At 32.9% G+C, this 14,352-nt stretch overlaps 1 protein-coding gene across 1 annotated transcript in view; it reads right to left on the bottom strand.

Annotated features, from left to right (window-relative positions):
- The window catches only part of ADAMTS6 (ADAM metallopeptidase with thrombospondin type 1 motif 6), a 270,295-nt gene that overhangs the window by 156,951 nt on the left and 98,992 nt on the right, over positions 1–14,352 (bottom strand). The window contains exon 8 of the mRNA XM_077773561.1: positions 10,169–10,274. Coding sequence (XP_077629687.1) covers positions 10,169–10,274 — 106 coding nt within the window. The remainder of the gene's footprint in view (positions 1–10,168; positions 10,275–14,352) is intronic.

Below are 14,352 nucleotides of genomic sequence, written 5' to 3'. Positions count from 1 at the left end.
GCCAAACTCACAGATCGCGAGTTTGAGCCCCACACTGGGGTCTCTGTTATCAGTGCAGAGCCTGCTTCTGATCATCTGCCCCTTCTCTCTCTGCCCTCTCCCACTCTTGCATGCTGAAGCATGTGTGTGCTCTCTCTCTTAAAAATAAATACGCTTAAAAAAAACTTTCTAAAATGAAAGACAAAGAGGAAATTTTAAAAGCAGTGAGAAAAAAATTCATCACATACAAGGGAACTCCCATCAATTATTAACACATTTCTCAGGAGAAACCCTACAACCAAGAGAGACCAGAGTATATTTAAAGGGCTGAAAGAAAAAAAAAAAAAAAGAAACCTGCCAGCCAAGCAACACTTCACTCAGCAAAGCTGTCCTTCAGAAATGAAAGAGTTATGAAACCTTTCCAGGGCTATAAAAAAGATGAGGTAGTCCATCATCACCAGACCTGTTTTATAAGAAATGCTTAATGAAGTTCTTCAAACTGAAATGACAAGATGCTAATAAATAACATGAGAACACATTGAAAATAGAAAACACATGAAAAGAAAAATATATGGACAAATTCAGAATATTACAATATTATATTATGATGGTATGCTAACTCTAGTATAAAAGGTAAAGAATGAATAAAAGTATAAAAATAGTTATAGCTACAATAGTTTTAATTGATATACCATATAAAAATATGTAAATTGTGACAAAAATATAAAATATGGCAAAAAGATTATAAAAGAAGAGTTTTTGTATGTAATCAAAGTTAAGTTGTTATCAGCTTCCAATAGACTGTTATAACTATGTTTTATGTAAAGATCATGGCAATCACAAAGCAAAAACCTACTGCAGATATACAAAAGATAAATAAAAAGGAATCAAAATGAACCACCACAGAAAATTATCAATTCACAAAGGAAGACAGTAAGAGAGAAAGAAAGGAACAAAGGAATTACTTAAGAGCCAGCAAACGAATAATAAGATGGCATTACTAAATCTTACATATTGATAATTACTTTAACTGTTTATGGATTAAATTATCCAATCAAAAAAACATGGAGAGGCTAAGTGGATAATAAAGTAAGAATGAACTATTCATTGCCTATACAAGACTCACCTCAGTTTTAAGGAAACAAATAGGTGCAAAGTAAAGAGACGGAAAAAGATATTCCATGCAAATGTAAAAAAAAAAAAAAAGAGAGAGAGAGAGAGCTAAACTTCTGTCAGACAAAACAGACTTTAACTCAAAAGCTGTAATAGGAAACAAGGTAGGTCACATATAATAATAAAGCCATCAATTTATCAAGAGGATGTAACTATTATAAACACCCAACAATGGATTTCCTAATTATATAAAACAAATATAAATAGAACTAAAACAGCAAATAAACAATATAATAATTGCTGGGGACTTCAATATCTCATTTTTGACAATGAATAGATCACTCAGACAGAAAATGAAGAAATATCTGACTACAACTACACTTTAGACCAAATGGTTCTAAAAGACTTATACAGATTGTTCAATCCAACATTAGCAGAATACACATTCTTCTCAAGCATCCACAAAATATTCACCAGGATAGAGCACACAATAGATCACAATACAAGCCTTAACAAATTTAAAAATACTGAATTTACAATAGCCAAATTATGGAAGCAGCCCAAGTGTGCATCGACAGATGAGCAGATAAGGATGTATGTGGTAAACACACACACACACACACACACACACACACTCACACAAGAATATTATTCAGCAAAAAAAAAGAATTAAACACAAACACACACACATAAGAATATTATTCAGCCATAAAAAAGAATGAAATCTTGCCATTTACAACAATATGGATGGAGCTAGAGAGTATAATGCTAAGTGAAGTAAGTCAGTCAGAGAAAGACAAATACCATATGATTTCACTCATATGTAGAATTTAAGAAACAATAAACAAGCAAAGGAAGAAAAAAAGAAAGAGAGACAAACCAAGAACAGACTCTTAACTATAGAGAATATATTGATGGTTACTAGAGGAGAGGTGGCGGGGGGGGGATGGGTGAAATAGGTGAAGGAGATTAAAGATATACTTATTATGATGAGCAGTGACTAATGTAGAGAATTGCCAAATCACTATATTGTACACCAGAAACAAATATAACACTGTACGTTCACTATACTGGAATTAAAATTAAAAACTTAATAAAAAATAATAGTGCATATAGTACATGTGCATACATCCATTAACAAAAAAATAATGGATGGAATAGAACAATTTTAATTTCAGTTGTGATGAGATTGTTGGGTGTTGGTATATTTTTTAAGTTTATTCATTTATTTATATAATCTCCTTGGTCAATGTTGGGCTTGAACTCAGAACCTCGAAATCAAGAGTCACACACTCCTCTGACTTAGCCAGGTGCACAACTGGTGTTGATAAATTTTACTTATACACTTAGCACAGTGATAAACATTGGCTAAATTAAGTATGGATTGTATTTATGATAAAAATTGTATCCCCAAAATTTTTTTTTAATTTTGAAATCATTTCAAGACTCTTATGACCACAGTAGTATGATACTAAGAATCAGCAAGAAAAAGGCAGGAAAATTCACAAATACATGGAAGTTAAACAACAGCCTGCAGAACAATCAATTGGTCAAAGAAAAAATCAAAAGTGTAATAAAAANTTGGGGGAGGGGCAAAAAGTGAGGGAGAGAGAGAGAAGCCTAAGCAGGCTTCTCACTGTCAGTACAGAGCCTGAGGTGGGGCTCAGTCCCATGAACCATGAGATCATGACCTGAGCTGAAATCAAAAGTCAGATGTTCAACCGAATGAGCCATCCAGACACCCTTCTCTCTTATTATGACAGAGATAAAGAGGGACAGAAAGCGCATGCTCATGAGCAGGGGAGGGGAAGAGAGAGAGGGAGAGAGAGAATCCCAAACAAGATCTATGCTGTATGTGCAGAGCCCAACATGGGGCTCAATCTCACAATTGAGGCTCACGATTTGATTAAGAATACATTTAATCAAAGAGGTAAAAGAACTATGAGATCATAACCTGAGTTGAAACCAAGAGTCAGAATCCAACTGAGCTTACACAAAATAAATAAGAAAATTAAATTAAACTTTAAAAGTACATTTAATCAAAGAGGTAAAAGAACTGTATACTGATGACAATAAGAAATTGATAAAAGAAATACTGTTAAAATGTTCAAACTACCCAAAACCATCTATAGGTTCAATATAATTCCTACCAAAATTCCAATGAAAATTTTCACAGAAATCCTAAAATTTGTATGAAATGACAATAGACCCAAAGATTGCCAAAGCAATCTTGAAAGGAACAAAGCTGGTGGCATCACAGAACTGGAGGCCATGGAACAGAATAGGGAATCTAGAAAAACACACATACACACACACACGTAGCCAACTAACATTTTAAAAGGGTGCCAAGAATACTCAATGGGAAAAGAATAGTCTCTTTAGTATATGGTGATGGGAAAACTGGACTGCAAAAAAATGAAATTGGACCCCTATCTTGCACAACTCATAAGAATTAACTCAAAATGAATTAAAGATTTAAGTTTAAGACCTATAGGAAAATATAGTGGAAAAAGGTTCTCAACATCACCAATCTGGGAAATGCAAATCCCAAAACCACAATAAGATACCATATCGCACCTGTTAGAAGGGCTAATATAAAAAGACAAAAGATTACAAATGCCAGTAAGAATGTGGAGAAAAGGGAACCCTTGTTGATGGGAATGTAAAATGGTATAGCCACTATGGAAAACAGTTTGGAGTTTCCTCAAAAAAGTAACAGTAGAACTACCATATGATGCAGAAATCCCACTTCTGGGTATACAGCCAAGGGAAATGAAATGATTATCTCAGATAGACACCTACACCCCCATGTTCATTGGAAAACTGTTCAAAATAGTTACAATTTAGAAAAAAACATAAGTGTCCACTGATGGATAATGGATAAAGAAAAATGTGGTATATAGATACACAAACAGACACACACTAGAATATTGTTCAGTCATAAAAAGAAAGAAAATACTGTCATTTGGTTCAATGAAGATGAACCTTGAGGGCATTATAAGTGAAATAAGTCAGACTGAAGACAAATACTGTATTATCTCACTTATGTGTAAAATCTAAAAAAGGTGAAATCCTAGAAACAGTAAATAGACTAGTGGTTGTCAGAGACTAGAGTGTGAAGGAAAATAGAGGTATACAAAGTGTATAAATTTCCAGTTTATGATGAATAAGTTCTGGAGGTCTCACATTGAGTATCGTGACTATAGTTGATAATATTGTATTGTATACTTGAAAGTTCCTAAGAGAGTGTATCTTGAATGTTCTCACCACACACACAATAAAAGGTAATTAATTATATGATGTGATGGATGTGTTAACTAACCTTATCATGGTAATCATTTCGCAATATATACGTGTATCAAATCATCACGTTGTACACCTTAAATTTATACAATGTTATATGTCAATTATATCTCAATAAAGCTGGAAAAAAAAGAAAAAAGGAGAAAACACAAATTACAAATATCAAGAATGAATGGTGGAACATCATTATTCATATGACAGACATTAAAAAAGACAATAAGAATATTATGAACTGTATGATAATAAATTGACAATTTAGTTAAAATAGTCTAAATACTTTAAAAGACATAATTAACAAAAAACTCAAAAGATTTAGATAATGTGGTTTCCTATATTTAATTTAAATACTAAATTATTAATCAACAATCTTCCCATAAAGAAAATTCCAGGCTCAAATGGCTTCAATTGGTGAGTTCTATTAAACATGTAAGGAAGAAACAACATTAACCTTACGTGTACAAAATCTTCCAGAAAATAGAACAATTTATATGGCTAACTTTATTCTGATACCAAAACTCAGCAAAACCATTAAAAGAAAACTACAAACCAACTGATTTTGTTTAAGACTATGCTAAAACAACTAGCTATTGATGACAAAAAATGAACCTGAATTGTTATCTCACACTACACAAAAAATTAACTTGAAATGGATCATAGATCTTAATATAAAAAGCTAAAAGTATAAAACCTCTATACAAAAATATAGAAGAAAAAATTCACAATTTTGAAGTACACAAAACATTTTAGGACACAAAAAACACAAACTGTAAAAGAAAAAAAATTAATTATGCTTCATCAAATATTTTAAATTCTGTGTTTTTAAAAAACACCATAAAAAAAGTTATGGCAAATACCAGACTTGGAGAAGATAGTCACATTACGTATATATGACAAAAGCTTTTACCCAGGATATACTGAGAACTCTTGCAGCTCAATAAGAAGAAAACACTTCAGTTTAAAAAAAAAAAAAATGAAAAAAGATTTCAATGGATATTCAAAGAAGATAATGAATGACAAATAAGTATATGAAAAGATGCTCATCATCACTAACATCATTATTTACCGGAAAATAGATGATTAACTAATTAAAATTACAATGAGATGCCAACGAAATGCATAATAATGGCTAAAATTAAAAAGACAAATACAAATGTTGACAAAGATTTTGAAGTAATAAGAACTCTCAGAGATTGCTAGTGGGGATGCAAAATGGTATACAGACACTTTGAAAAACAGTTTATGATAAAACGAACCTAACACATACCATACTATCAGCCGTGCCACCCAAGAGAAATGAAAGTAAATGTCCAAACAAATATTTGTACATGATGTTCACAGCAGCTGTATTCATCACAAGAGCCCAAAACTAGAAAAAACTTAAAATGTGGTAGGCGCTATTGCTATTGATAAGGAATACAATTCAGAAAACAACAACAACAACAAAGCTACTAGTATGCACAACATGGGTGAATTTCAAAAGCATTATGCTAAGGGAAAGAAACTAGACATAAAAGAGTACCCACTATGTAAGTCCACTTAAATGAAACTAATCTATAATGATAGAAAGTAGAACTGTGGCTGTCTGGACCCAGGAGAAAGGGGATGAGGGTGGAGACAGGCAATGAAAATGTTGATACATTGATTGTGGTGGTGATTAAATGGTTATATACATTTGCCAAAATTTATTGATCCATACACAAAATGCATGCATATTTATTGTATGTAAATTATGCCAAAATGTTATTTTAAAATGTACTCTTGGGAAAGCAAACCCTTCCAGAAAATAGAATACTTCTTCACTCATTTATAAGACTAATACTATTTTGATATCAAAACTAGACAAAGGCTTTAAAGTCCCAAATACAGTCTCAAATACCTCAGTGGATGTTAATTATTAGCCTTCTATTATGAAAGTACAGTCCTAATCAACCAGATAGAGACACCTAGGTACTTGCAACAAGAGAAGGGAAGTTCTGCTGAAAGAAAATAGTAGTAAGAGTTTCCTAACACAGGTAATGTAAGGACACAAGTCTAAACCAAACTGACTCCATGACAGGCTTTAAGTTTCCCCTCTAAACTAGAAGGCCTAAGTTTCAGCTTCCCCGAAACTATCAGGCAGTTATACATTGCCCAAGGCAGGAGAAACCACCCTCCACATTACTAAGGGAGAGGCCTATAGATAGAAACCATAGATAAGACTCTGTTACCTAATGTTAAAGTTAACCCGTTAGTTGCCGAACAAGACCCTAGGCTCGCTCTGTAATTGGTTAAATTTAAAGGTACTCTAAATGTTGTAATTGGATCCCGCCAAAAGTAACGAATACTCTACACAATGTGTATGGTTAAACCCACTGTCAATGATGTTGAATAATTACGATTGGATCACTGTTCCCATGCCACAATTTCTGTAACTCCCCCGTCACAAACCCCATAAAGACCCTACTCTGCCTTTGTTCGGGGCTCACAGCACGGATCCACTGCGCTGGTAAAGTCTGTGAGCCCGAGCTCGAGCCCATAATAAAGCCCTTTGCCTTTGCATGCATGACTCGGTCTATCCGGTGGTCTCTGATCGTTGAAGATACTGCGATCTGGGTATAACAGTAACCTAATTTACTATTTTATCCTGAAGTCTGCCACATTTCTCCTTTAAAAAAAAATAATCATCTCCTAACCAATCTTCTGTATCCCTATTGGTAAGACCAAACATTGGTACTGATTGTGAAAAGCAAGGCCAATATACACCTGTAGCGTTTGGTAAAACACTTCCATAAATTCTCTCAAAATCAGAGTTCACTAAATCATGATTAATTAATAAATGAACTAAGTCAGTTAAAAGATTTATGATCTTATGACCTAATCCTTTTTGTGAGAAAATATCAGACATGTACAACAGTAGAGACTGTAACATAATAAACTCCCATCCATACATTTTCAAGATGATAAAATTCAAGATGTTGCTATTCTTGCCTTATCTTTTTTTTTCATGTTCTTTTAAAAGTAAATCTCAGACATCGTGTCACATTAGTCCTGCATACTTCAACATGATCTCTAAAAACTATGAATATTTTTAAGATATCTTTTTAAGATTATTTTTGTACCACGTGGAAACATGAGACTTTTCTCAACATACAAAGAAGTCTGGTTGAATTCTTGCCACCCTCTTTCAACATCATATATTTTTTTCAATTGCTGAAACCTACAGCAACTACATTATTAATAAAAAATATCTTTCAATGAACATTCTTTTCTATAAGGTTCATTAATTCCCTTTGGTGTATAGCTAGACATGTCATTTAAATATAGCATAAACCTCAATCTTTCTTGTTTTCACAAAAGAATGGAGAGAAATAAAAGTGGTCACTAATTCAATTCCCATATGGGCTACCCCTCCCAAAAAAAAAAAAAAAACTGGTCACCAAGTCCTACTCAAAGAAAAAAGTTATCCCATAGCTGCTTAAAATGGATATTCTATACCTACAAGAGTATACAGTGGGAGCAAAACCATATTCTACACAATGTAAAGAATACATTGAAAATCTTCAGTCTAGTGACTCAATGGGGGCATTCTCAGTAATTTATAGTCAAATATTCTTCGCCGTGATGAATCTGCAGATATCATCACATCACTTAACATCCATCCTACTAAATGATACAAGTTATAAAAATCCAGCACACTCTAACTGAAAACTGTACCTGATATATTTACTATGGCTGTTGCTTTGTTTCAGGAATAGGGGATTGTATTTTAGTGATGCCATAAGTTGTGCCAGAGTTGATTTGCTAAGTTCCTTAAAACTAAGCCCTAAGATCTTAAAAACAAGTAAAGGGATCTTCTTCCATGAAACAGATTTTCCTAGCTAACCAAATAATAATAATTTGCTATATTGAAAAAGATATATTAGACATACCCTGTGTTGCTGTTTGGGGAAAAGGGAATAGAGGAAACTGACCCATTAATCAACTGGACATGGATAGATACCTGATTTTCAGTTTGTCAAATAACATTGTTAAGTGGAAGGATTTTTTCTGGCTCTCAATATAAAGCATTTTGTAGATTCCCCACCTCCTCATTTTTAGCAGTCACATTATCAAACAAGAATTAGTTGTGAAATAAAGTTACTCCAAACCATATAAATCTTAAAAGGTAAATTCATATTCTATTTCTCTTTCACAGTCTTCCACATAAGGTACAAACCATTCATCTTACGAAGAATTAAAAGGAATTACCTAAGAGGCCAAAAACAACAAAAAGGAGTGTATGAAGTCTGACAGGAGGTCAGTTAGAATCTTCATCTTAATAAAAAACACAAAGAAAGATAAACCTTAACCTCAGCTATTAAGTACATACAAGAATGAGCCTTACAAGGCATATGTTGACACTGACTAACTTGTGACTCTATGTGGTAATGGTGCTTTCATACACACATTGTTTATCCACTGTATGTTACTTGTCCTAACCTTTCAATGTAATTGAATCTAACAGAACCTATTAAATTCAGTCTGGTTGCATAAGATTATGACAGTCATTAATGAGCCAGATTTTTAAGTGCGTTGAAGATAAACTGACTGGTTCAGAAGGCTTTGCCTTTTTGTTCTGCTGTTTATTGCAATGGAAACTAGAAGACCAATATTTTTTGGACTTCATTAAAAGTGTAATACTGACTTTTCCTCATGTCTGAATCAAGTTAGGTTTCAACTTGCTAGTCATTTGCCTTTACACATAAATCAACACTAATTTGGTAAACTTTAAATTGCAATCTTCAAAATAATGCAACAGACTGACTCAATTTCACTCTCAATTTTGAAACAAAAAACAAAAAACAAAAAAGGTAAACTACAGATTTCTCACGAATGACCTCTGAGGCAAGTGTATAATAAACATTCATTTTTATTTGTTCTTCTTTTCCCCCACTTCTCTACCAAAAAAGCAGACTGTAAAACTTAAATCATACAAATGTCAGGAGTTTCTGCAAATAGGCTGCTTATTTTACTTAAAAATGTTTGACTATCTTTTTAAAGTTTTCAAATTTCTCTCCTTCCACATGAACAGGCTTTAACATTTACTACTGCCTGCTGCTTGAAATAAAGAAAGTAAGGATTTTACTGCTATGTTTATGTATAAGGGGGGGCAGCCATAGGACAGTTTAGGACAAAGATTTATTTAAAGCAAATATTAAAAACTCTAATTCCTCTTAAAAAGTGATGAGAATGATGTCTCACCACTCTTTGTAACCTCAGTTTTGAGTGTGTGTGTGTGTGTGTGTGTGTTTTCAATGACATACAAGTACACCTGAAAACACAAGTTACACAGCATTGACTGCACAAACTTTATGTCTGGAAAAGGTATGTTCACAGCTGTATGAAGAGTGAAAAGTCAGAGTAGACTTTATGGTAGCAGTGTCAATAGTGATTTTAAAATATATAGGTATTGTCACATAAGGAAAAGACAGATTACTAAAACAATTTAACTTGGAGGAACTAGGTGATGAACAGACCACGCTAAAGATAAATTATTTCAAATATATATAACAAAATTTACGTGTGATGCATTCACCACTCTAAAAATAGGGGTCATTGAATGATAAAGATTATTTAACAAGTCTCCAGTTCTTAAGATGATTTATCTCAACACCTCAAATGGTAACATTCTCTGTTGAAATCAGGCAAAAAGGCAGTAAAATATGGTTGAACACAGGCGTTCCACACGGTAGTTATGAGTTGTGCAAAAGAGTGGAGTTCTAAAATTTATTTTGATTTTCTTAAACTCACTCACTTGTGACCAATCTCATGTGCAATGGTAAAAGCTGAACCCAGGCCAATGTCTTCATTAATGCTGCAGCTCCTTTCAGGCTCACACATTCCAGCCACAGAGGCCAAGCCTGAATAAACAGAAGGAGACACAAAGGGTCAAGCCAAGGTGTTTCAGTCTTAAAAAGCCCATACTTATAAATGCCTGGATTCTTTTTAATAACCTCCATGCACAGAAGGAGCAGTTGGCAAAAGGTTAACTTTCTAGTCATTTGCAAAATCACTGGGGGGAGTTTCACTTTGCCGGCTAGACATTAATATTTTTTGAACTGCAGTCAGTGCTGGAAAATGTCTAGACTAGGGGTTAGATTTATAAATTTTACTTCTGGTAACTTGGGACCACCTAGTAACTTGAGCCAGAAGAGGGAATTCAAGAAAGCATTTCTATTTTAACATTCTTTAGGCTGCAGAAAGCAAAATATATCCACATTATTTTTCTAAAGAGATCTGTTTAAGTTTAGTGGGTTCATAAAAATATACAAGCAACTTTCTAGTTACCAAAAAAAGGGAATCCCAAATAGATTTTTTACATGACATTTTTTTATAAAAGCAGAAATGAATGATTCAAAACAGAAAAAGGAGAACTGTTAAAAATACGTTTTGCATTTTTTTAAATCTTTTGAAATTAGTCCTGGTAGTGATGCAACAATTTCTTTTGGTATTTTAATGGAAAGCAAGTCATTCACACATTCAGTGTATTTATCCCCTCTCCCATCCCCCTTCAACGCATTAGTTTTACTAATAAAGCAAAAACTACAGTGTTAACTTGCTGATTTTAGTGAAATGTGATGTTTCCAAGGTATTCCTCCCTTGGGAATTTTGGCTTGTAAAAGCTTTCATATTTACTTCCAAATAAATATCATGCCCTGTGAATTAGTACATAATTTTAAAACAGTGCTTAGAAAAAAAGAATTTTTGTGTGAAAGATAAAATGTCATGTATTATAAAGAAACAGATGCCAAATCATATTTAACACATATAGAGATGAAAGCTATTTAGAAGAAATTGAAGGAAAAGTGGGAAAAACATTTTATATGTTAGTAGTCTACTATCATTACCCAAATAATAATTATCTTCCCACAAAAAGTGATTCTAATTCAATTCAATGAATATTTATTGACTGCAATAAACAATGTTCTATGTTAGGTACAATTTCCCAGCTACACTAATTTGGAACAGTAAAAGCTATTTAGTTAATATTTTTACTGACAAGAAAGCTCTAGAAATTGTTTCTCTGTACCTTTTAATATAAAATATGAACATAATAGGCACACTGAAACAAAGTTGAGGTCAGTGTTAGATTGCCTAATAGACCGTTTGCTTTTCCTACTGTTTAATGTGGAAGGAGCAAGAGTTGGGGAAGAAGTTGATTTCTGCCTCTCTGAGTTATTATAAATACTAATGTTATCTTGTAGTGCCCTTCCATTGACTTAGAAATCTTGTGACCTAAAGAAGAGGAAGGAAAAAGAGGGACTAGTTGGGGCAAGGTGACTTGATTTTTATTAATCAAAAATATTTACTGAATGTTACTTCCAAATTCCATTGAGAGAAAGAGAGAGAAGAAGGAAAGAATCAAAAAAAACAAAACAAAAAAAAAGGTTGCAGTAATAGATTATGTGGCTTTAAGCTACTGAGTTCAATATCATCCATGATACGAGAAGAACAAAGTCACATTGTTTGAATTATGTTTCTGTTTTGAGCTTTATGAAATTTGGCTAAAAAACAATTACAAAGAATAATTATTGTTAAATTAACATTTCTTCTATTTTCCAAAATATATTATTCCATGGGTTAGCTTTTTGTTTGTTGTTATAGTGGTTGTTTGGTATATGCTGTGTGGTAATATTTTTCTCAGTGACTCCCCAAGGGGTATTTGTAAGCACAGATTTACTTCTGTATCTGATTGAAAATTAACTTAGCTATTCTACTAAAAGAACATCTTTGGAAAGAAAATATTTGGGAAATAACTACTAGTTGAAAATATAGAGCTAAATCTTAACTGAAATAAAATAATTTAGATGTTCTTTTCACAACCCCTACAACTTTCTGTATTCCTATAAAATCAAAGTTGTCAAACTTCTTACGTGTGATTGTGTTAATAGGGGTTTGATTACTATATGGGTCATTTAGATTTCCTCAGTTTGATGGCCACAGTTTGCACCCTTAAATCTACTTAGCCATGTTACAATTGGTCATCAGAGGTACTAAGCAAGGTAAAATATCCAAGTATTGGCATAAAACCAACATTAAAGTTGTCAAGAATAACCACCCAAACAGAAAAAACCTGATAAATTCTGTACTAATAATTTATTTTCCACATATGAACATCAATACATGTAAATATATGCACTCAGTTTTTACCATGCCATAATACAAAAGATAAATTATAATGGTTTATAATTTGAAAAATAATTTATACTGAGTTTGAAAATTCATTGACATGTACTAAAGTATTATTGCATTCATTTGGGAAATTAATAAACTATAAAAGTTGGAATGCATATTTCGGGGAAAAAAAAAGAGATGTAGGATAGAAAGCTATCTTGAATCTACTTTGGTAAAAATAACAACAAAAGTACAGGCAGTGTTACTACTATTATCCTAATGAAGAACATATCTCAGTGTAAATAATCTACCTTCAAAAAGCAGAATAGAAAGTGTATATATACACACATATGTATATCCTCAGAATATACATATACTAGAAAAATATAAGCTCTAGCTTTGAAGCTTAGTGGCCATTGAATCCAAAATTGATAAAGCACTTTGTAAATGTTTTATAGAATTCGAACAAGAATAGAGTGGTTAGGTTAAACAATAAGTAATAATACCAGTGCATTTTATAGTACTTCTTTAGTAAACATCCTTCTTTAAAAGATCTTAACAATATCCCTGTGCATAAGGGAAGATACTGCTCCTACTTCATAGATAAGGAAATTGAGGAACAAAGTCCTAAATAAAGAGTAAAGGGTAATGCAATGAAACTGTCAAAGCCAGTTGTTAGTTTCCTGTTTGGGGCCCTTTCCAATGAATTAAGTTGCCTATTAACCTAAAAATCTAAATCTTTTTGGTGTGAGACCTCTAAGGAAATACAGCTCTTTCCCTAAAAGCCTAATGGCTTTTTAACTAGCAAGCTTCTCCACTATAAATACTCATCACTGGTTAATAGAGATTTCTTTACCCTTAAATCCTGAGGGAAATGGGGTAGGAGAAGAGTGGAAAGGCAGATAAAAATCAAGACAAATTTTAGTCTCTAAACAGGTGACATTCCAAGCTCTCTAGGAAACTGGGTAGCACCTTTTCTCCCACCTCTGCTTAAATTTGATCTTCCTGAAATTCTTATGAGGGGCAGAGGAATAGATTTCATAATTGTTCCTTTACAGACAAGAAAATTGAGACTTGTCATAGAGAAAGTAGAAAATTCACCTTCAGCTGAATTTACAGACTTTTATGTCTGTAAAAAGTCGCTATGACACTAAAAATTTATCATAGAAAAAAAAAAGCCCGTGCTTAAAAATAAAGTCTACTTGAAAGCTATCATTTTCCTCCACTTACATTTGCAGTTAACTTTTAACCAGAATGAAGTTACACTCTGCAACAAATGGTAATTTTTTAAATTCTAAAATACTACAGAAATGCTTTTCAAAAAAACAAATATCTGAGGAGCAAAATAATGATACTCCTGTTCTCTCTCTCCCTCTCTCTCTCTCTCCCTCCCTCCCACTCATTTTATTGTTGTTCAGGTGCTGAAAATTTCTAATATCTTAATTTACAGGGGTATACTTATTCCACTAAATTGCACCAAAAGAAGTATATTAAGAACACAACATCTCTCCTTTAAGTATCTCCCCAGTTTACCCCCTTTCCTCTCCTAGCCTGGTATTTGAAGATATTGCTTGCTTTCCTTTGCTCTCAAATTCCTTGGTATTTTTGGAAAATACATTATAGAGTGGTAACTTTTGATTCAACATGATTGTTTGAAGATTTAGAAACACCTTCTAAGTTGTTTTTAATCATCATTCTACTTGTTTCCTAGTAAATGACATACCACAAAGATCAAGTTTTTAACAATTTATGGGAGTAATTTCAGATGTGTCAGAAAGGAAAATGACCAAATTAGTGATTATGTGTAAAGCTGAAAAGACAATC

The sequence above is a fragment of the Crocuta crocuta genome, unplaced genomic scaffold (assembly GCF_008692635.1).
Source record: "Crocuta crocuta isolate KB4526 unplaced genomic scaffold, BGI_CrCroc_1.0 scaffold383, whole genome shotgun sequence".
Classification (NCBI taxonomy): domain Eukaryota; kingdom Metazoa; phylum Chordata; class Mammalia; order Carnivora; family Hyaenidae; genus Crocuta; species Crocuta crocuta.
Note: the sequence above shows the minus strand (reverse complement) of the source record. Positions and strands in the feature narration are given on the sequence as shown.